This window comes from Ascaphus truei, chromosome 5, assembly GCF_040206685.1.
Source record: "Ascaphus truei isolate aAscTru1 chromosome 5, aAscTru1.hap1, whole genome shotgun sequence".
In the NCBI taxonomy this organism is placed as follows: Eukaryota; Metazoa; Chordata; class Amphibia; order Anura; family Ascaphidae; genus Ascaphus; species Ascaphus truei.
The window spans coordinates 113,787,083-113,812,930 of NC_134487.1; the positions used below are offsets into that span (position 1 = coordinate 113,787,083).

The following is a 25,848-nucleotide window of genomic DNA, read 5'->3' on the forward strand; positions in this document are numbered from 1 at the left end:
GAGAACGAAAACATTAAAATAACAAACAATCATACATTGTTACAGTAGGTAAGGAGTGCATCGCCCCAAGGAGCTTATAATCTATAAGGATGGGTAAGTGGAAACAGAAGGTACAGTGGGGTACATTAAATGAACAGAGGTTATACATTCAATTTAAAGACATTTCATGGACAGAAATAATAAATGTTTATGGGAAATGTAACAGAGCATCTCTAACATCAGTGAAAGGCAGCAAACGGCTGACACCCGTTGGCAGCTACCTTTGAGGAGACTCGTATGTTCTTATATCAAAGATAGTCCTGAAGTCTAATCTACTTACAGCAGCAATTCCGCTTTCCTTTTTTTTTTTTTTTTTTTTAAATATGTTTGAAGCAAAAGAACCTACGGAGTAGAACTGTATTTGTTTCATTTTGGGGACCTCCTACTCCAGTTGGACTGTGTGTAGGGAACATAATGGCGGCTTAAATGTCCTGCGTCATGCGGGTCAATAGGAAGTTGTGACATCATCTCTTGGGCTTCCTATTGGCCCACGTGACCAGGACCTTTAAACCTCCAGAGCTGCTTCTGGCACCAAGTACGGAGGTAAGAATCCCGGGAGCAGGGGTTAATGCGGCTCAGCTTCGGAGACCGCCTGCTTCCCACTTATTAAAAAACAACATGTTCTGCTCCTTTAAAGCATTATGTTCATAATATTGTAGTCTATTATATAATCACTGGTCTGACTGCACTCTGTACCCTATTGTGATTGTGAAATGATGTAGATAGTTAAAACAAACCTTATTTATAACTATTAAAATATATTCTTGAAGGTAACTGAAAACATAACATCGAACAAAACAAGGACAAACTAACTAAAAACCTGGTGTTAGCAGCAGCTAATAGTAAGGACCTAATGCTCCCAGTATGAATTAGAGTAATAAAGTTTTTAAATCACTATTAGTAATACTAGCCTCTAATAATCTTCTAGATATTCAGTAGGTCTATGGAGGAGGTATCACATGGAATTATAAGTGAAATATCTAACTCCATTTCGAAACAACAGTTACTGCTGTAACTACATGCAGTTATTCACAAAAATGTATCAGTACATAATAAGTCAGGGGACTTTTTCCTCTGCGCTCTCCTACCTGCTCCCCGCCCCTGCCCCCTAACTGATCAATGGCATTTTCTGACACCACAACGTCATGTGATGCTGTGTTGCCATGGGGAAGCGTCGCAGAAGCCGCCAGAGACCAGTTAAGAGAGTTAGAGGCCTCATGTGCGCTCGGTCCCCTGACATTTAATTTAAATGCTTTGAGGAAGAGCGTGGGTTCTCTGTAAGCCGCACCCCCCCCTGAAAAATCTCATGCCCCCCGTTTGTGCACCCCTGTAATAAGTGATGAATATTAGCTGTCTTAATTCAGACTCCTATTCTGATGATCAGGAAGTAAAGACAGGATGGTATCAGGAGGTAGGTGAAGAGCAAGAATATTTAGTAAAGAGAAGCATATATCCCCAGTCAAAGCATATCAACACCTCAGTTAATCCACGCCCCTTTTGTTTTTGACACATAAACTAATTGTGATCCTTTTGTATCTGAGTTACCGGCGTCCCTGGCGAGCTGCTGCTAGCCCAGGCAGCACCTGACTGGTGACGTACATTTCGCATCACACAGGACGCTTCTTCCAGTGTGAAAAGTTCTGTATATTCTATTACTAAAGAAAGAGTGCAGGGTTTTCTGTTTCACAGTTTAGTAACTTAAAACTATGACGCATCAAGATTTAATATACCTTACTTTGAAACATCATCCTTGTGTTTTGTCACATATATACTTTGTATACTGAAATAATTTGTTGGTGTACATGCTTAACTTGGCTGAATTAGCTACTAGCAGGCAAATACCTGTTTTAGAAAATTTCTTTCAAAGGGATACAATTAGCGACACATTTTTATTTGAAAGGAGAAGTATAGCACATATGAATACTGTACCTTTATCGTGTATAAGTTTGAAAAATGGAGGGCAACTTACAGAGAAAATGTTTAACCTTGTTGAGTTAATTATGAGTGAAACTGATAAGCAGGAACTGTTGGTCAGATAATGCAAATTAGGTTATATTTGTCTATAAAAATGTCTAGCGTGCTTATTGATAATGGAACCGTATAAGCTTCGCATTACAAAGTTAGTCACTTTTCTACAGATTCAATGTAAGGCAAGACTTTCCAAAGAAGTTCAAGCATTGAGAAATTTATATTTTCTATTACATAGATATGCATTTGTGCATATCTGTGTATGTATATATTGTATATTGTTTGATTCTGCTTTGACACTACACCTTTTAATTACAAGACTCATTTAAAAGAGAAACTAAGGAACACAATTAAAGAAATAGAAAAAAATTAGAATAGATTTATCACCTTGTAGTCTTAGAATGTAATCCCTTATTGATCTGTTCAAGATAAAATTAATGACTTGCTCACCTCCAATTAGCTTCTTGAAGAAGTGGATTCTTGCTCAGCAATAGCTCTCTCAAACTCACACTACCTTCTAGCCACATGGTAACACTCTGCAAGTCTGAAAAAAATGGAGATACAAATTATTTGTAAGACTTTTTTTTCAGGAAGCATAACAAAATCAGCATTATACTGAATAAAAGATTTGTGAAAAAAATAACTTTCTTGACTGAATAATACAAAATATAAATAAAGCAGATCAACAAGAGGTACAATTTATTCAAGGCATTAAAAAGAAACACATTATGACACTGTACTGATAAATCAATGTAATATGAATGCATGGCAGATCTTACTAATTGCTTTTCCAAATTACAGGTGCAAAAGCTTATCAGCAGTAGAAAACTGATCAAATGTATCCTACTATAACAATACAAGACCAAAATCATAGACCGACTATTTCATTCTACAATTATTCTGCACTGAGCAGTAGTTTTGTAGCAATTTGGGCATTTCATCTAAAAGCTTCATTGTTCATGCTTAAAAAAAAAAAAAAAATGTTGAAGCTGCGCTGAGGAGACGCAGATTCAGGTCTGCTGAGCTCCGTCAGGGAGGAAGATCTGTGGGGCTATCCAGCCCCCTAGACGCCCGGAGAGAATGAGTTGCGGCACCCTCCCCCCCACCATCCGAGGGGTGAGTTAGAGGAAAATGAGCGGTCCGCGGCCTTGCCTCTGGGGGGGATTAAGCGGCGGCCATCTTGTTTTTGCCACAAAGTCCTCCTGGAGCGCAGGGGATTCGGCACCCACCTCCCCAGAGCGGGCACTCTGCTGAGTGGAGGGGCCGAGTAGGCCCTACTCCGGCCGAAGGCGCTGTTGGAGGACCGTGGAGGGGAGGTCTGCCGGGCTGGCTGGCCCATGCTCATCAGCCGCAGCCCTATGCCTTAAGATGGCTGGCGCCTGCACAAGGAGTAAGGGAGCTCAGGGGAGATGTGGCAGGCAATGGACAGACAACTGCCTAAATGAGGTACTGTGACCACAGGGGAGCTACTACATGAGCCAAACAAAATAACTACATAGCTATACACTAACTGTATTAACTAAATCTGCCCAAAACCTAAATAAAACAAAATAGACACGCAAGGCAGTAGCAGAACTGTAGAGAATGCCCACTACAAAAAAAGTCTGCAGCGGCTGAAAGCCCACTCCAGATGTTCCGGCGGCCGAAGCACGGCCCTATCACATGGGTGAGTAGGCTCCAAAGCGACATCTGGCTCTCCACAAGGCTCACCTGCGCAGGGGAAAGAAAGGGAACCCGACATGACTAAAGGCCATGTAGAATATGCCACAAAAGCAGACCTGACGAATTTAGCGACAAAAGAAGATATACACAAGCTGCTGACAGACCTGACACTAATGCTTAAAACCGAACTGTCCAAGATTAAAAAGGACATTACTACTTTGGGAGACAGGGTGGATGAGCTGGAAAAAGAAGCCGGTATGGTCTCAACATTTCAGGAGTATGTAACTCAAAGTACAGGAGCAGGAAGAGACTATGCAAAATATGCTCCTGCATACAGCGGACCTGGATAATAGAGGGAGACTTCCTAACATAAGAATTAGGGGTACACCCGAAACGGTAGAATCCCAAGAGCTGGTCCCATACCAACAAAAGCTATTCTCCCATGTGACTGACTAATCACAGGAACGGATCTAGAAGATGGACGGGGCACACAGAGCGCTTAGACCCAGACCATCAGATTCCCCGAGAGACACTCATTAAAATGCAAGACTTAACTGACAAGGAGGTCATTATGCAAAAGGCCAGAGGCATTAACAATATAGTGTATGAGGGGACCAAGAACCAGCCATCCATTTCAAGAGAATAGGTAGGGAGGTCTCGAGAAAAGGGGGATCAAAAGGCTGATACCAATTTTTCATTAATTGTGTATTTGTATTTTTATGTATTTTAGATTGTTTCTTTTCTAAAACAAGTCAACTGTCGCAGGGAGAAATTATCCAAAAGTTTACTTGGCAGATGATGTCCAAGGGTAAGGTGGCACTAAAGAAGACAGAGGTTGGTGTAAAAAACAAACTGAGGTTGGTTGCTAACCATCACTACGAACCCAAACACCACAAAAAACATGACATATGATAGGCACTCTGAAAGTAAAGGGGCTAAACTCAACAGTAAAAAGGAGACGGGCCCTTGAAGAGATTTAAAAAAGATGAAAAACGACTTACTGTAATGTTTATACATGAAACATACTTTAAAATAGATAAACAATCGAGAACGATCAATAAAGACATTGTACAAAATTTCTATAGCTCATCGAGAGATAAGAAAAATGTGGTGGGAATTCTGCTTAGCAAGAATTTGATGCTGCAGGATATCACCACGAAGAAAGATATAGAAGGTAGATATATAATGATCAAAGGGAAGTTAAAGGAGAAGACGGTTACCTTAGCAAATATATATGCCCCAAACGTTGGGCAGGCAGACCATTTAGAGGAAGTGCTAGCAATAATGAATGTGTTTAGAGAAGGAGCTCTATATGTGGGTGGTGATTTTAATGTTGCATTAAACCCGGTGTAGGATACTTCCAAAGGACATACAAAAGTGAGCAAAAAACAGACAAAAATGTATAAATAAAATATTGAATAGCAGGCATTAGTTGATGCCTGGAGAATTTTGAATCCGTCAGGGAAAGATTACATGTATTACTCACACCCACATGATAGCTATTCTAGAATAGATTATCTTTTCATAGACTAGATTAATGTGAGTAAAATACGGAAAGTCAATATTGGTAATACTACATGGTCAGACCACGCACCAGTAACTCTAGAAATTGATTTGGGTGTGGGATTATACAGAAAGGTGAGTGGACATGGAGATTTAACGAGTTCTTACTGAAAAACAATAATGTAGTATTAGTAATTGAGGATGCTTTTAAAAACTATTTTGCAGAAAATAATGTAGGGAATAAAACACCGGCAATATTGTGGGAGGTGTAAGACATATAGAACACCCACAAGCTCATATTGAACCCGCAAAATAACCACAACATATAAATAAGCGTATAAGTTTCACAGAGGAGTGCTGCTGAGCATGGCAATATATATTTAAAACCAGAGACGAACATGAAACACAGACAGAGCTCAATGCACATCCAGCGAAACTTTATACACGGTACAGTGCCTAAATATACATGTATTGATATCTATTAAATAAAATGGTCTTTTAGTTTAACATTTTGGCCAAATTGTTGTCAGCCCCTGAACCACTGCACGGCAGACCACACCTCAAGGGTCCCTACACTAATATAAATTCTTAATAACCTATGCATTGCCAGGAAGAATGATTTATAATAAATCTGTCAAAATTAGTTGCAAAGTTCTAAGTCTGATTGAAGCTTTTATTAATCTGTACATTACCAGGAAACAAGAACATGCTATTATTATATAGTAATCCGTCGGCAAAGGTCAAAGTAAATGGACTCATTTAAAATACTTAATGGTACGAGACAGGGATGCCTCTGTCCCCGTTGATTTTTGCACTAATAATGGAGCGTTTAGCAGAATCAATAAGGAATCATCCCCATATTGCATGAGTTAAAATAGGCGAGAAAGAACATAAAATCGCATCATATGCGGATGATGTTCTGATAATAACAAACCCTCTGGTTTTGTTGCCAAATATAATGAATGTTCTAGGCAGATATAGTTTAGCATCTCATTTTAAAATCCATTTAACAAAAACAGAGGCCCTAAATATAAAAGTCTTCCAACAGGGTTGGCGGCCCAAGTTAAAGAAAACTTCCCTTTCGAATGTAAAAATAAGAGTATAAAATATCTAGGTACACAACGCCAAAAGTAGAAAATCTGCTCCAGGCCAATTATACTCCATTAGCAAAAACAATAGAAAACGATTTAAAAAGGTGGAATAAGAGTATTATCTCGTGGATATGTAGAATTAATTGTATTATAATTAATATATAGCAGAGACTTAAGCATTTGTTCCAGACTATCCACGTGAAAGTTTCCAAGCAGTATATTACTACGCTTTAAAGTAAAATTAATACATTCATTTGAGAATTTAAAAGGCCAAGGCCCAATACTAAAACATTGCAAAGACATAAATCACAAGGTGGACTTGGGTTACTAAACTTCAACAAATATTATCTCGCTACAAAAGTAAATGCCCTTTTTGAATGGTTTCACTGTACTAAAAATAAACTCTGGGTGGAAATTGAAAATAATTATTGCAAAGAAATAGATATGGCTTTGGAAGACAGATCGCCCTAGAGGTCTTTACGAGCACCCCACTATTGGCGCAGCACTATGGGATTGGGACGAAATTTCTTACAATGAGAGAATCTCCACGTCCCCATCCCCTCTAACTCCAATATGTGGGAACCCTGATTTCTCTCCAGGGCTCGACTCCAGAATATTTAAAAATGGAGTCAAACGGGTGTGATTAGTCTGGGAGATCTGATGGATTTGGGTAAGACCAGATGTTTGAAGCACTTTCAGGACCAGTTCGAATTTAATGAAGGGTAGAGATGGCAATATATACAAATTTTACATTATATGAATGGAAAACAACCCCAATAAAAACACATTAAGGGTGTTGAGCCCTTTTGAAACAGTGCTGACCTTGCGGGGTCCAGGCGGGCACAATATAACGTACGTCTATAGAACATTACTATAAATGAATATTGAATCTAGTGTTTGTACTAGACTGGGAAAAAGAGCTGGGCGGGGAGAACTTTGCACTCGAATGGACACAGATGTGGAGTTATGCCAGCTCTTCCTCGATATCAACAAATATTCTAGAAACTGTATATAAAGATAATGTACAGATGGTATCACACACCACAAAAACTGAAAGAATGCTATCCAGGAACTTCCAATAAGTGCTGTAGCGATTGTGAGGAGGTGGGGAAAATGCTTCATATCTGGTGGGAGTGTAAGATAATAGAGCGATTTTGGGATATGATATTAGAGCAGATTTTTAATATTACCAAGATTAGAATCGCAAAAGACCAGAGTATTATACTGCTAAACAGAGAAGGGGTCAACGGGCACAGAATTAGGAAATCTCTATTAATACACATGCTAAATGCCATCGCTGCCAACTGGAAATAGTTGGAGGCACCCACTATGGGACAATGGAAGTCGAGAGTATGGGAGGTCATGAAAATGGAACAACTATCAAATATAACCACTGATACCAGGTCACAATTTGAACGCCTTCGGCTGCCATGGTCAGAGTTTACTGCTAATAGAACACTGTGAGAGGATTTGAAAGAGGACACACTTGCAATAATAATAATAATAATAATAATAATAATAATAATAATAACCCAGACTACTATTTATGGGATTGACTTGTTCCTAAGTTTCTATTTTTAAATTTTTTTGTTTAATTACAATATTTTTTTATTTATGTCAGTTTTTTGGATCGTTTCTTTTGTGTTTGTTATTATATTAATGCTGTCAGTTAAATTGGTTATTGCATATCCAGTACTCTAATGTATAACTCACTTTATATGATCGTATACAATGTCTGAGTATTGTTGTTTGCACACAGCAGAGTGAAAGTGTAAAAACTCAGATTTGTTTTTGTTTTTAAGTTGTGTTGTATTGTTTTGTATATGTTAAATGTTATAAAAATGTGGATTATAAATAAAGAATTTACGTAAAAATTTTTTTATTTTTTTTCCCCACTCACCTGATAAACAGTTGCTACTTATGTCCAGTTTTCCCAACAATATAAGGCTATTTAATGGTGAAAGTCGAGTCAGGCTGAAAAGAGTAAATAATACAAAGATCATTAGAATAAAAATTATATCAATGTTCACATTTCATTAACTGCATTTGTATGTTTACTTTCGGTCGCTCATTTAAAAATGTGTTTACATACACATTTCTTAAAAACATAGGGCCTCATGCAGAGAGCAGCGGTAATGTGAATAGCGGCATTTATTGGAGAGAAATGCCTGTAGAACGGCAGGTACTGGCGAGTTTTAAAAAAAGCGCCATTTTTTTTTTTTGTGTGTTTCTCGCCGAGCTACCGGCGAGAACCTAAATTTCCCCTGTTCTAAAAATATCCCTATTCAGAAAGGCGCGATCGCCATCTAGTGGCTGATCGCGCCAATAACATGGAGAGAAATTCTCAATTTACCTCCGCCAAAAAAAGTTGGCAGGAGGCTGGCCAGAGGGAGAAGAAAAAGAAAAAAAAACGCGGTTTTTTTCCCCAACAGTTTCAACAGCGCTCATAGCGCTGGTTGAAACTCTCCATATGCAGAAAGGCCCTTTCTGCATATGGAGAAAAAAACTCTCCAATAAAGCAAAATTTTTTTGAACTCTCCAATTTAATCTAGCGCTGCTCTCTGCATGAGGCCCATAGTTTTTTGACACACACACACACACACACACAAACACACACACACACACACACACACACACATAGCTGAACCCAGTTATAACGCGGTTCTTGGGGTCCACAATGCAACCGCATTATAACGGGGTTAGCGGTGGAAAATGGCCGCCGCGAGTGGGAGAGCTGGGATAACTCTCCCAGCTGTTCCAGACCACACACGCTGACCCCATTAGGCCCTGCTCTCTCCTGCTCCTATACCGCCAACACCCCCCCTGGTCTCCCTGCTGCCCGAGACCTCACCTGAGCCAGGCTGTCCTTCACTTTGCAGCCTTATCTCGCATAGCAGCCCAGCCTGGGTTACCCGGGGTGAGGGAGGGGGAGTTAGCAGGAAGAGGCCGCGGCTCCGGTGGGAGAGAGACAGGAAGTGCCGGGTCCTAAAAACAGCTCTGAGCCGTGGGTGTGTGCGGGGGGGGAGGGGAAGGGGGGGGAAGGCAGGTGGTATATGTGTGTGGGTGTGCTTGTTAGCACTAGAGCATTGAATATTTGTATAAAAAAACTAAAAAAAACTGTATTATATACGGAGGGAAGGTGGATACAGTAATACAAAAAAACAAGAAACACAGCGCACAACGCTCATAGTGCATTAAATGATATCTTTAGTAACCAAAATAAGAAGGTAAGTATTGTGCGTACATAAAACAAAATTTAAACAAGCATTTCAGGGTTATTGTTACCCAAGCACCAACGGACGCCTGTGATGGTCTCGTGGCTCTCTCCTTCTCACTCCAACAACCTTGATGTAGGGCCTGGAAAATCTCCACTCCAAACGCTGGTGTTTTGGCCTCTCGCCTTAGGGAAAGGCTAGTGCAGCTTCAGCAGTCCAGAAAAAGACCTCCGCTTATATGCGTTGTGCCCGTCACTGCATAAATCTCGTGTATAACGGAGCAGCGGAGTACACGCGGTTTTGCGTCCTGGTCGAGAGCTTCTTCCGGGTCTGTGACGTCACAAGATCGCGAGACTTCGTCGCAAGTCTGCAGGACACCGGATCAGTTCTCTGGGAGTGCTCTGCCCTGGTCACCCCGCTCCCGTGATGCTATTCCAAGCGGGTAGTAGTGACGCGGTAGCCGTGACTGTCCTGTCCCGGCAGCTGCGTGCAGGCAGCGCCTACAGCATCGAGACCTCCCACACTCTTCCTAGCACCGTGCGTCCTGGATCACGGTAGGTGAAAAAAAGGTGCGTCCAGGACGCACGGTGCTAGGAAGAGTGTGGGAGGTCTCGATGCTGTAGGCGCTGCCTGCACGCACCTGCCGGGACAGGACCGTCACGGCTACCGCGTCACTACTACCCGCTTGGAATAGCATCACGGGAGCGGGGTGACCAGGGCAGAGCACTCCCAGAGAACTGATCCGGTGTCCTGCAGACTTGCGACGAAGTCTCGCGATCTTGTGACGTCACAGACCCGGAAGAAGCTCTCGACCAGGACGCAAAACCGCGTGTACTCCGCTGCTCCGTTATACACGAGATTTATGCAGTGACGGGCACAACGCATATAAGCGGAGGTCTTTTTCTGGACTGCTGAAGCTGCACTAGCCTTTCCCTAAGGCGAGAGGCCAAAACACCAGCGTTTGGAGTGGAGATTTTCCAGGCCCTACATCAAGGTTGTTGGAGTGAGAAGGAGAGAGCCACGAGACCATCACAGGCGTCCGTTGGTGCTTGGGTAACAATAACCCTGAAATGCTTGTTTAAATTTTGTTTTATGTACGCACAATACTTACCTTCTTATTTTGGTTACTAAAGATATCATTTAATGCACTATGAGCGTTGTGCGCTGTGTTTCTTGTTTTTTTGTGTGCATTTAGGGGGGACCAGAGCCATCCCTGGTGTCACAGCTGCAGACGCTCCATAAATATTCATACTATACACAAGGTCACCTATTTAATTGTATCACATTCATCACGTTATCTATATATTGTTGTTGCGCACTTTTCTTTTGTTCACCTATTTGGATACAGTAATAGCCTGTAGTGTTTCCCTCTTGTTACACTGTAGAAATATGGAGGGGGATAATACCTTTTAGAGTTTCTCCCTCGTCATACTGTATATTAACGGGCCGTTATTACATTAATAATATGAGCACTTTCATTAAAAGCCCAAGGCTGATTTTTTAAAATGAAAATCAATAAAAGTTGTTTCCTTTGTACTACTACTACTACTACTACTACTAATAATAATAAGTCACTTTTCAGTATATTCTCCATAGCACTTTCCCTGGGTCAGTTTTATGGCAACATATTCTCCCATCGCTCCATAATCACATCCTCCTTATAATGATAATGAAATTCTAGCCTTCAAGTGTGTGTTGCTCCTCCTCCTTAGCAACCTGCCAGCTCAGGCTCTCCTGATGTGTTTGTATTTTTGGATGGGAGGAGTATACAGCCAGAAAGTCTCACACTGAGAGAGTGCTGCATGGAGGAGACGTATAGACAGGTATATCATATTAACAAACAGGTATTTTAATTAGCAATATATAATGATTTTTTTTTTTTCGCTTCTTCACCCAGGGTGGGTATAGGCGACTTCAATGGAAATTTCTCTCCATTGTTTGCAGTCTTGGGCTAGAGTTGTTGGGTGCTATAACCAGTCTTCATTAAATGTTCTTTGGCTAAGTTTGAAAGGGGCGCATAAACAGGTCCTCAGATTTTCGCTTAAACTATCTCAATGTTGTAAGCCTTATGCCACCCTTCGGTCGTTTCCATGTCGGATTAGGTTCAGCCATTAGGGTTATTTTTGGAATTCTATGTGTCGGCATCCGCAATGTGTGGCCTAACCAACGCCACCGTCTATGTTCTATAATGTCCGACACATTTTCGGAAACGTTGCATTTTCGTCGAATTTCAGCATTGGACGCCCTACCAGTATATTTGTTTTTTCTTAGTCAGCGCAGGCACCGATTTTGGAATAAGTCTTGTTTATGTTGGTGTGTCACCTTTACCGGCCAGGTTTCACAAACGTATAATAAAGTTGGTAGAATAACAGCTTTGTAAATGCGGACATTTGTCTTTAAGCGTATGACTTTACTGGCCCAAAGTTTCTTAAGTGAGCCCCATGCAATTGTAGCTTTTTGTATTCTAGCGTTTATTTCTGATGAGATGTCTCCATTTCCGGTAATATTGCTTCCAAGGTAGGTAAAGTGATCTACAGTCTCGATGGGCTCATTTTGAATGTGAATCGTTGGGTCAACAAGGTGGTTGCAGCACATTAAAAGTTTGGATTTACTACTGCTCAAAACTAGGCCTAGTTTACGGGCCTTGTTTGTCACTCGTTTCACAATGCCCTGTAACGAGTCCAAGGAGTCTGCGATCAGAGCAATGTTGTCAGCAAATGTTAAATCAGTCAGTACAAAGTTATTTGGATAAACGATCAAACCTCCTGGCGGATTATCCAATGCTTTTGTCAGGACGGCATCGATTCCAATGTTGAATAAAAGTTGGTGACAAAATGCCCCCTTGGCTAACTCCGGAATTCATTGTAAATTCGTGACTTTCCTCATCGTAGGCTCTTTTTTGCATGATGTGCAGAGGTAAATGGCTGAAATTATGCTACATAATTTCTTAGATATTCCATCCAGTCTTAGTAAGTTCCACAAGCTTTCTCTATGAACGCTATCAAAGGCGACAGTAAAGTCTAGGAAGGCTATGTAAGTTGGTTGCCTGAACTCTTGTCGCAGCTCTAATACCTGTCAAAAGGCACTAATTTGGCCACTACATCCTCTTCGTGCTCTAAAACTGGCCTGATTTTCACGTGTTCTTTTTTTGTCTTTTTTCACCGTCTTTTATGCGATTTAGTATTATGGCTTCCAGTATCTTACACGCCAGGTTGATCAAGGAGATTCCGCAGTAATTATTGCAATCACTTCTTGTTCCTTTTTTGTGTAGGGGCAGCAGCAGCACATTCCCATTCTTTTGAGATTCGTTCTTTTTCCCAAATAAGTGAGAGAACATCTTTCTTAGCGCCAATAACATGAACTCCACCAGCTTTGAAGAATTCAGCACACAGACCATCATCCCCTGGGGCTTTGTTGTTCTTAAGTTTATTGATGACTGCAGCGATTTCGATTCTGGTTGGAGGGGTGTTGCAAATGTTGTATGGCCCATGAGTATGCATATTCAGATTTTCAATGTCACCTGTGATAGGAGGGGGGTCGATTAAACCAATGCTTGCATCACCTATCTAATCTAGCTTCCAAGTCTGTAATTTTATGTCCGTTTTTGTCACTGCTGCATTGGCTGACAGGGTTTGAATATTTGCCAGCCATAATTTTGGCCAGTCTGAATAATTTTCTATAATCACAGTGTTGTTGAGCAGTTTCAAGTTCAGCGGATATACAATTGTAATAAGCCTCACTGGCATTCCTTTTTTTTTCACGGGCGAGCTGGGTAGCAAGTGCTGTTTTCCGTCTTTGAGAAAGCTGGATAGTATCATGTGAAATCTAGTCCTTTTTCTGTTGTTCGCATGGTGGAATACATTGACTGACTATCTTGCATTTTTTGTCGGAGGAGAGACCATGCTTCATCTACTGAATTTGGTTTTTGGGCAGTTGGTGTTTTATCCCTAAGCGATTCTTGAAATTGGTCTCTTGTTGTTGGATTTTGAAGACTAATAATGTTGGGGCGTCTTTGAATTGGTTTCTTTGTCCTGTTTTGGAAATTAAGGTGAATTCTCGCACCACATCAAGTCCCCAAAAGGACCTACAATCACTAATTGATTTGTTCCATTTTTGTTTGATTAATATGTAGTCAATTTGGTTTCTAATTGTTTCGTCTGGACTGACCAACGTTTGGAGACGGCGTTTTTGTGACAAAAGAACGTGTTTGTGAGCATAAGGCAGTGGTAACTTGTCAGCTCGAGATGGTGTTCCCCATTTTCACATGTGTTCGTATGTGGGGTAAAGCAACCTGTTATTTTGCCTTGCTTCTTATTACCACCAACTTGGGCATTAAAATCTCCGGCTATGATTAGGAAATCTTTCCTAGGGATTAGTGAGATTTCGTCCTCCAGCTGGTGGTAGAATTAATCTATTGTTTCCTGTCATTAGCATTGGTAGGCGCATAGACTGATATTATTGATAGGTTAATAGGATGGCTTTTTACACAAAGATAAGCCAGTTTGGCATTTGCCAGTTTCCAGGCGAATACTGCTTTAGCTGCTTTTCCACTTAGCGCAAAGCCAACCCCAGCAAGCCCAGAACCGTTTGTTGAACCGCTGTTGAATAGTTGAACAGTTTGCCGCGTATGTGGGATTGATAAAATAGAATTTAATATAGAATACATAGGATAATATATATAGGTGTCAGCCAGTCGCGCATCGACTCGCTGTCGCGCACCGACTCGCTATCACGAGGAATTCCCACTTAGTATAAATATAGAAGTGCAAATAGTTAAAACAGGGGTATGTGCCGCACACGCACATTCTAAGTGAAATTTCTTTGCGTTTTGTCACTGAAAATTGTGTTTTGATTTTTAATTAAAAACAGCACCATCACAAATACAATTTCTGTGGCAAAAGACAAAGAAGTTATTTTGACTGGTATACGCAAAAATGAAAAACATTTAAAGTTTAGTTGCAAAGTTAATTTGTAAAAGTATGAATTGCATTCAAATAAGAAGGAATGGTCATCTGTACAAATACCGGGGAGGCCGGGAAGGGCAGGGAGGAGCTTGACAGCTAAACCCGGACAGCTGGATATCTTATTTACGCTGTATATCTTAGATGCCCTATACCTACACCGAAATAACCTGTAACCCTGCTTCCCACCTTCCCCCAGACTCTACGGTGGTGTCTAGGGTGCATGCGGATTACATGCGGTGTGGTGCGTACCTGTGAGGAACAGGAGGGCCTGAGCTTCCCGCGATGTTGTGAGGGAGCCAGGACCGGGCTTCTGGGGTGGTAGCCTCCATGATCTCTTAGTGGTGCAGCGCCTCCATCTTCTATACTCCCAGGAATATGGGACACGACCGGTATAGAAGAACCCCTTGGGTCCCAGGGTAGTACTTTCCAAGTCACACACAGTCTTTGATAATAACAAATAGTCTCTTTTATTGAAAGAGCAGCAATATCCCAACGATAGTGGCTTCCAGCAGCCGCAACACAATAGCCAGGACGGGTTATTACGCCACATTTTTCCATGACTTTGGATAGTATTAGGAGAAGAGAGATTGGCCTGTAGTTTGAGACAGTGTTTATGTCAACACTTTTGAAGATTGGGACAACTCTGGCAGTTTTCTCAGTCTTAGGGATATGTCCTGCAGACAGACTAGAGTTGACTAGGGAAGCAAGCGGTTTGTCAATAGCCGGGGCACCAAGTCGTAGGAACTTTCATTGCAGTAAATCAGGTCCATATTGGCTGCTTAGTTTTAATGAGGAGCACTTGTGTAATCTCCTCTTCAGATCCTGGGACAAATTGAAAATTGTGGGCAGTGTTGGGAGAGGGTGAGGATATTGGGGTACTCTCAGAATGAGGTTCATGTTTGAAGGGTTGCATTTCGCTAATAAGTTAGTAGCACACCCTACAAAGAATTCATTTAATGCATTTGCAATGTCAGTGGGATTTGTTAGAGTAATATCCTCCTTAATGATATTACATGTTTGTTGATGGCTAGAAGGCTGAAATATATTGTTGATGACATTCCAGAACTTATCTGGATTTGATGTATTCTGGTGAAGATTGTCAGAGTAATTGTGCTTTTGCGTGTCTTGTTTGCCTTGTGCACATAAAGTATTCCGCAGGCATCTGTAGGTATTAAGATCCTTGGTAGTGCCAGTTACTTTGTAGCTTTTCCACAAGGCATCCCTAAGATGGTAGAGCGCAATAAGGTCAGTTGTAACCCACGGAAGGTGGGCCCCCCCGTACACTTATTCTGCGTAGTGGAGCACTCGGATTGAACTCGGTTTGAAAATAGTCGAGTGCTGAATCGGAGTCGGGAATGAGGTAATTTCTGTACCAAGGGTAGCTGGTTAGGTCAGAAAGAAACTGTTGTGGGTTACAGATTCTAAATGTTCTAGTGAGGAGAACTTTAGGGCTTGATTAGGATGGTTTGATTTTCCTTACACAGTACACCATTGCATGTCACTGAAAATGTCAGTTAAGATGTCAGAGGATTGGATTCTGAAGGGATTTGAGGAGAGAATTAAGTCTAGCAAGGAATGGTTGTGAGATTTCAGGTTTGTCCGTGTGGGTTGGGAAATGAGTTGCGTTAGGTTAAGTGACTTGAGTTGTATCTGGATTTCGTGGTTTTTAGGGTTGAGCCATTTGAAGTTGAAATCCCCAAGAACTAGCAGCTCACTCTTCTCATTCAGAGAGGGAATGGGGCCAAGAAACTGGGTGATATCAGTCAGGGACTGTAGTGAGGCAGGGAGGAGCTTGACAGCTAAACCCGGACAGCTGGATATCTTATTTACGCTGTATATCTTAGATGCCCTATACCTACACCGAAATAACCTGTAACCCTGCTTCCCACCTTCCCCCAGACTCTACGGTGGTGTCTAGGGTGCATGCGGATTACATGCGGTGTGGTGCGTACCTGTGAGGAACAGGAGGGCCTGAGCTTCCCGCGATGTTGTGAGGGAGCCAGGACCGGGCTTCTGGGGTGGTAGCCTCCATGATCTCTTAGTGGTGCAGCGCCTCCATCTTCTATACTCCCAGGAATATGGGACACGACCGGTATAGAAGAACCCCTTGGGTCCCAGGGTAGTACTTTCCAAGTCACACACAGTCTTTGATAATAACAAATAGTCTCTTTTATTGAAAGAGCAGCAATATCCCAACGATAGTGGCTTCCAGCAGCCGCAACACAATAGCCAGGACGGGTTATTACGCCACTCGCCTTCCACCCAGATAATTCCTCCTCTCCTTCCCTCCAAGTCGCTCCTCTGGCAGGATGGTCTGGGCTAGGGCTTCAATACCCCGTGGCCCACCCCCGAGGTTAGCCTCACGGTGGGTCTTGGATTCTCCCCATCACCCCTGGCAGTGGGGTGAGGGCATTGGTCCACCAAGTCTATAATTCTATCAGCTCTATTAAAGGACGCTGAATCTTTCCGCTCCTCTCTCTCCTGCACTCTGCGCAGGGGAGACCGTAGTCTCCTCCAAATCCTCGGACCGATCCGCAGGATTCCTTGACTCATGGCATATTAACTGAACTGCATACTCCCGGCATAACTAACCGGCAACTCCAGACTCTCGATATCACTATCAACTCTAACTCTACTCACCGGAGTTGGCTGCTAAATATAGAGCTAGCCCCGCCCTTCGTGATGTCAGCAGAACCTCCCCTCTTGCTCACGCCTACAGCAGAGTCCAGGCCTGCGTCTACCACTCAGGATAGGGCTATGAAGGGGGAAAACCCATGATGATTACTGGTGCCTGATCTTAACAGGACTTACCACAGCAGGAGGAAGATAGGTATAGCCTGTGCTGTTTACAGGGGGCTACAAACCTATACTACTTTCTTCCTGAACTGACTTTCAAGCTTCACACGGGAGACATCGGAATGCCCCCTAAACCAGAAGACAGGTAGGGAACACCTCCCATCCAATGTATAACATTGTGGGAATGGGTGTACCTGGACATTGAGGAACTGCGGATCAGGTAGGATCCCAGGAAGGATTGCTGCTTTAGAAATTGTGAAGCGGGGGCATCCTGATCCTGGTTAAGGGGTTCAGGAAACAAGTCATTCACATCTAGCTTTTTATTCTAGATTAGTGAGGTCATACGACACACACACACACACACACACACACACACACACACACGTAACTACAGTATGTAACAAGAAGTCATTGTAGTAAAGTATAAATGTACTACAATAAATAAACTTATGTCAAAAACGAATGTTATTTCTTATTAGGCATTTGTCCCATATTTTTTTTCAAAGTGGGGGCGGGGCTAGGGGCGAGTAGGTTTTTTGGTTCGTCGAGTAGCTTTTTGGATAATTTGTCAAGCCCTGTGTATGTATGTACTGTATATATATGTAACTGTATTTGTAACCATGTATTATTTGTTTTACTCTGTGCCCAGGACATACTTGAAAACGAGAGGTAACTCTCAATGTATTACTTCCTGGTAAAATATTTTATAAATAAATAAAATAATATACACACACACACACACACACACACACACACACACACACACACACACACACACACACACACACACATATATACACACATACATACATACACAAGGCTTGACAAATTACCCAAAAAGCTACTCGCCGAACGAAAAAACCTACTACCTACCTAGCCGAGGAGGGGGGATGCCGGAGCCAAGAACTAGGGGTGGGGGGGACTCATTTTTTCCCGCGATCCACATATAACGCAATCGCATTCTGTGGACCCCAAGCAACGCGTTATAACGAGCTTCAGCTGTATATATAAACACATATATTTCATTCTTGAATATTACATTATGTTATACCATATTTTTTATGAATAATTCAAAAGGGTTAACTAGTCAATTATACACTATAATGTTATTAATTAACAACAGTACAGAAAGCGGTTTGCTTAAAAAATATGAACCATAACCGAGCAATAGTATTTCCATATCAGATAAGAGGCTGGAGATTCGCAAAATCAATACATTTTAAGGGCTTCCACTGACTCACATTACATTTGTAAGGGTTCTGCAGCTTTGTAAAGTTTCTTTTAGTCTCAATTATATTTGGTTGTGACATGAATAGTTTGAGCAGAGTGAAATTATATCTATCTATTGCTTCAATTCATTGTAAAATGCTCCAAATACGTGATAAATACAATTACAAATACACACACACACACACACACACACACACACACACACACACACACACACACACACACACACACACACACACACACACACACACACACACACACACAAACACTAGCTGTAAAGTGTTTAGCATATCAGTAGAGCTATTGCTGTCACTTGTAGTTCATTTGGGCTTGCTGGATAAATTCAATTACAATATTAAATTATAGTTACTATTGTGTCTAGTGTAAATGTTTCTTTTATTGTTATTCCAAACAGATTTAGAAAATGAGAAGATTGCAGCATCCTAGGATGTTTAGCCACACTCTGCAAACCATGGGAGAGTGAGTTCTTGCAAACATTTGAACTATCATATACATCTGTATGAAACAAGTTGGTTACACCTGCGATGAGTGTCAGTCATGATAGCAGTGGTATGATATATAGATAGTACTACAGGTCTTACACACACCAAGACTAAGTGACTCTACTGTACATCAGACTGCTAATACAGCACCAATACAAGTTTAGAGTCCTAGCAGTCATGTTGGGTGTGTTTTTTTCCAGTGACTAATATAGCCACTGTGAATAGATCATACCTCCAAGGTACATGTACCTATGTAAATGGTTACTTCCTCCCTTTACCGCTCACGATAGAGGACATAGACTAGATCACAGACAAGAGTTGGGACTAATGTAAACCACGGGTGAATCACAGATTAACTCCTCAGACGCTCAGAAAAAAGTTTTTCTATAATCGTATCATCAGTCTCCAGCAAGTCCTTCATTTCGGCTGTGCAGCGCTAACACCCCCTTTGGGAGGATTCTACAAGAGTTGGGACTATATCCGCCACTGTAGTAATTTCTCCCTGTTTATTTTAATGGAGTAATTGTTGTCCATTGTATACATATTTAATAAAGCAAGTTTTTAACACATTAGTGAGAGGCTATTTAGGGGTCACCCTAGGATTGAATATTTCCCAGCCCTCAATTGGTCATAGAGTGCACATAGGATTCTTGGTAAATTCATTAACCACTTAATTCCTTCCACTATCTCCTTCCCGTATGCACCCGATTGACATATACAATCCATTCATATAGTAGGAGAGCGGTAGTATCTCTAATTTCTAGGTAGGAATTAAACCATTTTCAAGCATGCTTCCCTATTCCAGAGCACTGGAGTTTGTTTAGCAAGATAACATGATCAACAGTATCAAAAGCCTTTGCAAAATCTAGGAATATTGCACTAGTAAGTTGTCCCAGTTCCATTCCACACTGGATCTGATTGCAAACTTTTAGGAGGGAAGTTACCGTGGAGTTTTGGGGCGAAAGCCAGATAGGAATTGGCTAGGGAAATTTGTCTTGGTATAGTAATCGCTTAATTGGGAGTGAACACATTTTTCCATGACTTTGGATAGTATTAGGAGAAGAGAGATTGGCCTGTAGTTTGAGACAGTGTTTATGTCAACACTTTTGAAGATTGGGACAACTCTGGCAGTTTTCTCAGTCTTAGGGATATGTCCTGCAGACAGACTAGAGTTGACTAGGGAAGCAAGCGGTTTGTCAATAGCCGGGGCACCAAGTCGTAGGAACTTTCATTGCAGTAAATCAGGTCCATATTGGCTGCTTAGTTTTAATGAGGAGCACTTGTGTAATCTCCTCTTCAGATCCTGGGACAAATTGAAAATTGTGGGCAGTGTTGGGAGAGGGTGAGGATATTGGGGTACTCTCAGAATGAGGTTCATGTTTGAAGGGTTGCATTTCGCTAATAAGTTAGTAGCACACCCTACAAAGAATTCATTTAATGCATTTGCAATGTCAGTGGGATTTGTTAGAGTAATATCCTCCTTAATGATATTACATGTTTGTTGATGGCTAGAAGGCTGAAATATATTGTTGATGACATTCCAGAACTTATCTGGATTTGATGTATTCTGGTGAAGATTGTCAGAGTAATTGTGCTTTTGCGTGTCTTGTTTGCCTTGTGCACATAAAGTATTCCGCAGGCATCTGTAGGTATTAAGATCCTTGGTAGTGCCAATTACTTTGTAGCTTTTCCACAAGGCATCCCTAAGATGGTAGAGCGCAATAAGGTCAGTTGTAACCCACGGAAGGTGGGCCCCCCCGTACTCTTATTCTGCATAGTGGAGCACTCGGATTGAACTCGGTTTGAAAATAGTCGAGTGCTGAATCGGAGTCGGGAATGAGGTAATTTCTGTACCAAGGGTAGCTGGTTAGGTCAGAAAGAAACTGTTGTGGGTTACAGATTCTAAATGTTCTAGTGAGGAGAACTTTAGGGCTTGATTAGGATGGTTTGATTTTCCTTACACAGTACACCATTGCATGTCACTGAAAATGTCAGTTAAGATGTCAGAGGATTGGATTCTGAAGGGATTTGAGGAGAGAATTAAGTCTAGCAAGGAATGGTTGTGAGATTTCAGGTTTGTCCGTGTGGGTTGGGAAATGAGTTGCGTTAGGTTAAGTGACTTGAGTTGTATCTGGATTTCGTGGTTTTTAGGGTTGAGCCACTTGAAGTTGAAATCCCCAAGAACTAGCAGCTCACTCTTCTCATTCAGAGAGGGAATGGGGCCAAGAAACTGGGTGATATCAGTCAGGTAATGTAGTGAGGCTTTAGGGGGGCCGCAGATGCCAGCAATCAAGACGTGCTTAGAAAAGGGAAGGCAGATTTTGCCAACTAGGATTGCAAAAGAGGGTGGGCTTGTGAGGCAATTTAACAGTGTAAATTGTAATTTGTCTGCAATATAAAATAACACCCCTCCTCCTCTCTTTGACCTATCTTTCTTACAGATGGAGTATCCCCGAATGGCGATATTTGCATCAAGGGTTTTTGAGGTTAGCCATGTTTCTGTGAGAATGATGGCATTGGGTTTATGCATAAGGCACCATGCCATTAGTTCAGTTTGGGCAGCAGGCTCCGGATATTTATATGGGCGACATATAGACCTTTTTGGAGTTTGAAGGGGGTATTCTCAGGTGTATGGGACAGAGTTGAAAAGGGAGGGCCTGGGTTACGTTAAATATCACCTGCTAAAGAGACTAGCAGAGAGAATAAATAGAAATTTGAGTAGTTGTTTGCTAGTTATAAATGTGTGATGTTTGCCATTAGAATGAGCGGTGGTTGGTGTGCTGGTTTTCAGAGTTCCCACCAACGTTCAGTAGATGTGCAAGATGTTTCAGTAATTCAGGGTAAATGGTGATATTGGGTGTGGGTCAGGAGGGAGGAGTTTGTATTGGATAGAGAGACTAACATTTCCATGAGACCCCAAGAAAGAACCAAGTTATTGGTATATATCCACTGGAGATGAGATAGGGCTCTAACAGTCTATGTAAATTAAAAAATGAGGACTACTAGATAGTTAGAATGTCCTTAGTAAGTGGACTGCTGTGAGGTGAGAGCCCTCACTAATTCACCACAAATAGCCACAAGATGGGAAATATTGGAGGGAAGAAAAATAGCTTGCGCTAAAGTATAGCGCATAGAGTGGGACCTCTGCAAGTAGCTTCATGTTTCAATCTAGTACATAGTGCTAGCATTTATTAGGAAGGGTAACAGCTACACAAAGCACTTATCGACTTAGTGAAGTATTTACCTATACTCCATTAATATAAATACATTTTTTTTTAAAGAAAACTAAAATAATGTTTTCAAGCACATAGATTTTGTACGGTCAACTCTGCAATCTCTAAAGCAACATCCCATATTTACTAGAAATGTTTTTTGAGTGGAGATCTTGAAAACTTGTGTGAATGTATGATTATAAACAGACTTCTGTACAAACCCATCCTTTTAGTAATAGCTTAAGAGCTTCTTCTAGACCTTGTCCTTTCCGATGTAATAGAATATATTTCCAACAAAACATAAAAGGTTACACAGGTGAAATAGCTATTTGTCTTGGGAGACTGATTTTGACAGCAATTTTTCTTCCCTTTTCTTATGTTACCTAGTAATAAAATACCATCATTCTAAAGTGAATAGGATCCAGACTTCTGTTCTCATCATATGCAATAATGTTTCACCTACAAATAGTAGTGCTTCTATTATCCCATGACAGGGATGGGCAATAATTTAGCTAAATGCTAGTTATAAGTATAAAAATAAATCAATTGAACATGGTCAATTCAATAAGAATAACAGTGTTGTGCTGAAATAATATCAGCATAGGGAGTTGTGAAAAACAACAAGAGAGAGAAAGAAGCTATTAGTTTTGCAATAAATTGCTGTTTGAGCTGTTGAACGTACAGCACCAGTGCTACAAATGGGTATACCAAGAAGTTTAAAGAAATATTAATATCTTAAACACATTTGTTTTTCCCCAGTAATTCAAACTCATGACCTGTCGCATGTCATTGCATATCGTTTGCTAGCAGTATTGCTATATGTGATTAAGATCAATGAAAATGTTTACAGAAAGGTTCAGCTTATTGACTAGACTTGCCGTGGAAAACAGAAAAAGTAGCTTAAGCCTGGAAATACAGTTCTCCGCACTGGACAGTGGTCATGAAGATAAATATGTATAAGAAAAATCTCCTTAAAAAGTGTTTTTTGGTGACTTCCAGTATGGCACCAGGGGGTGAAGTCACATCCCCCTGAGCTCCTGCAGCCCCACTGCTCCTACACAGATCAGCAACTTAAACAACCAGAACAAATGATTTAAGTCAGTAGATAAAAACTCACTGAATGATCCTGTGAACAGCAAACAGACTTTGCATGCTCCTGTGAGGGGGAGATACATGTGCAGGCAGTCTCTACTGAGACACCAGGCTGAATATAACCCCTCACAGTTTCAATCCAGCTGAACAAAGGGGAAACACAGGAAAGGCTCCACAGCAAGACAGCAGCTTGAAAAGTAAGGAGAAGCATTTATATGGAGACATTTCTCTCCAGGCAGACACAGATGTCTCCCAAACACCAACAAAAGCAGGTGAGAGCTGGGAGAAAGTCAGAGCACACCAAGATGGCTTCCAAGCACATGGAGGAGCGGCATGCACACCCAGAGGAATCAGAGGTGTCTCAGGAGGCAGAAACTCCCAGGGATTATGTTGAGTGTAGCAAAAGTATTGATGCCTGCTTTAAATGAACATGATGAAAAATTGCAAAAAATCCTTAGATGATCTTAAAGGGGAACAAACCCTGCAAAACACCAGGATGGGGGAAGTTGAATCTAGAGTGGGGGTCTTAGAGGATGTATCCTCAGAAATGCAGCAGGACATTCAAACTCTTAAAAAAAGAAATACAACTTTAGAAGACAAAAGTGGAGGACCTGGAACACAGGTCACACAGAAATAATATAAGATTAATAGGAGTCCCTGAAGAGGTGATATCCTCTCAATTGCATTATTCATGCACAAAATAGCTGCCTGAATCTCTGGGACTACCACATGATCACACTAACGTCAAAGTGGAAAAGGCTCATAGATTTAGTCCGGTTAGGCAGAACCAGGAAGGTAGGCCATGAGCAGTAATCGCAAAGTTTCTGGACTTTTATGAAAAATCAACAATATTAAAAGCCTATAAGAATTTGGATGGCTTTAATTATGAGGTTAAGAAGATCCTAATCTTTCACGACTTTTCTGCTGCAATATCAAATAAAAGACGGGAGTTCAGTAAAGTTTGCAGTATGCTATATAAGCAAAATAAAACATTTTCCCTGGGATATCTTGCCACCTTAAGAGTCTTCATAAATGGAGTGGCCAAAATATTTTCAGAAGCAGAAGCAGCAGCAGCAGCAGAGCGCTTTATCCACCAGCATGCTGCAGGACAGGAGGACAGAACCTCAGAAAGGAGACAGAGATACAGCATGGAGGAAAATAGCGCAGCCAAGAAAAAGGTTCCCCTGCAAGATCCCCGCACCGTTGAGATGGGCCAGGCTGCAAGGAAATAAGTATTGCACTCATAAACGGACTAATGTGATCTGGTTACAGAGAGATGGTACTGTACATGCATAAAATTATGTGAATGTTGGGAGGAAAAGGTGTTTATACTGTACAAGGATTGTTGCATTTAGCGATATTAAGTTGATAAAGTTCAAAAGCAATGGAGGGGTTACATTGCCAGGAGAACATTATATGTCTTTTTTTTTTTAAATAAAAAAAAATAAAAAAGTTGTCTAATTGGTTACGTTACCAAAAAAAAAAAAAGTTAAGAAAACCTGTTTTGAAAAATATAAATTATAGTCTTGGGGTAAAAGGTGGAGGAAGCAGCGGTGAGCTGGGATGAGGCTAAAATGTCACTTCTGGAAAAAAGGAATGTCATTAATCTATATTTGTTATATGGTTTATTTTTTATATTCTGAGTTATATATGTATTATTTTAAATGTTTTTCACTGGTCGGATTGTCACGCCTGTATGCCCGCAGACCAAGCTAGGCCCCAGTACTGAGGTGGGAACGGTATGATACCACATACCCACAGCAGTGGGAGCAAGCCCGGAGTGTGGTATAGCGTTGCTGGGCCTGTTGGAAGATTTGTTAGAGTATACTTGCAACGCTTGGGGAATGTCCGTGAGGGTAGTCGTGTTCGTTTGCCAATGTTCAGGGATCCAGAGGGTAGAGTCGTCAGAGGGCAAGCCAGGTCCTAGGAAGCCAGAGGTCAGCGGAGTCGTATGTATAGCAGGGTTCAAAGGGGATACCAGAGAGCAGAGTGGTCCAGGGTAAGCAGGGGTCAAAGCTAGGGAAATCCAAAGTAACACGGGAGCAGGTAATCACAGGAGCACAGAAGGAGCATAGCATAGGTCAGATACACACAGGGAAACAGGAACTATGCAGAGCGAGGAAGAGGTGGACAGACAGGGATTATAAAGGAAGGTGCACCAATGACAGAGAGGGGAGGAGTAGAGAGAGAAGTGGGTCTATTTTGATCTGGTTTAAAACTGATTTGCCGGCTTTACAGCAATTCTACTTGTTGCCAATTAGAACAAAGAAAACCAGTCAAACAAATATATAAATGAAACCAACAAGTGCACTGTAAAAAGTGCACTTAAAACAGAAGGGTTAATTCAAAAGAACCCATGAAGGGGGATACCGAGCAGAGCACCCCGCCTAACGCCCACTGGGAGGCAAACTCTGAAACCGTCCCAGTGGACTCGGCGTACGAATACTCTGCCCGAATACGGGAGTGCATCAGCGCCCGGAACATGACCACGATGTTCATTGGGAACCCCCCCTCCAAACACTGCTTCCTGGTTCTACAAATGGCTACCTTAGCCAATGCCAGGAGCAGGTTGA

At 41.5% G+C, this 25,848-nt stretch overlaps 1 protein-coding gene across 2 annotated transcripts in view; it reads right to left on the reverse strand.

Annotated features, from left to right (window-relative positions):
- Positions 1-25,848, reverse strand: part of LRRIQ1 (leucine rich repeats and IQ motif containing 1) — a 338,249-nt gene that overhangs the window by 196,356 nt on the left and 116,045 nt on the right. For both annotated transcript variants that reach the window (XM_075600485.1, XM_075600486.1), the window contains exons 13-14: positions 8,164-8,237; positions 2,458-2,551 (exon numbers count right to left, since the gene is read on the reverse strand). In XM_075600485.1, coding sequence (XP_075456600.1) covers positions 2,458-2,551; positions 8,164-8,237 — 168 coding nt within the window. The remainder of the gene's footprint in view (positions 1-2,457; positions 2,552-8,163; positions 8,238-25,848) is intronic.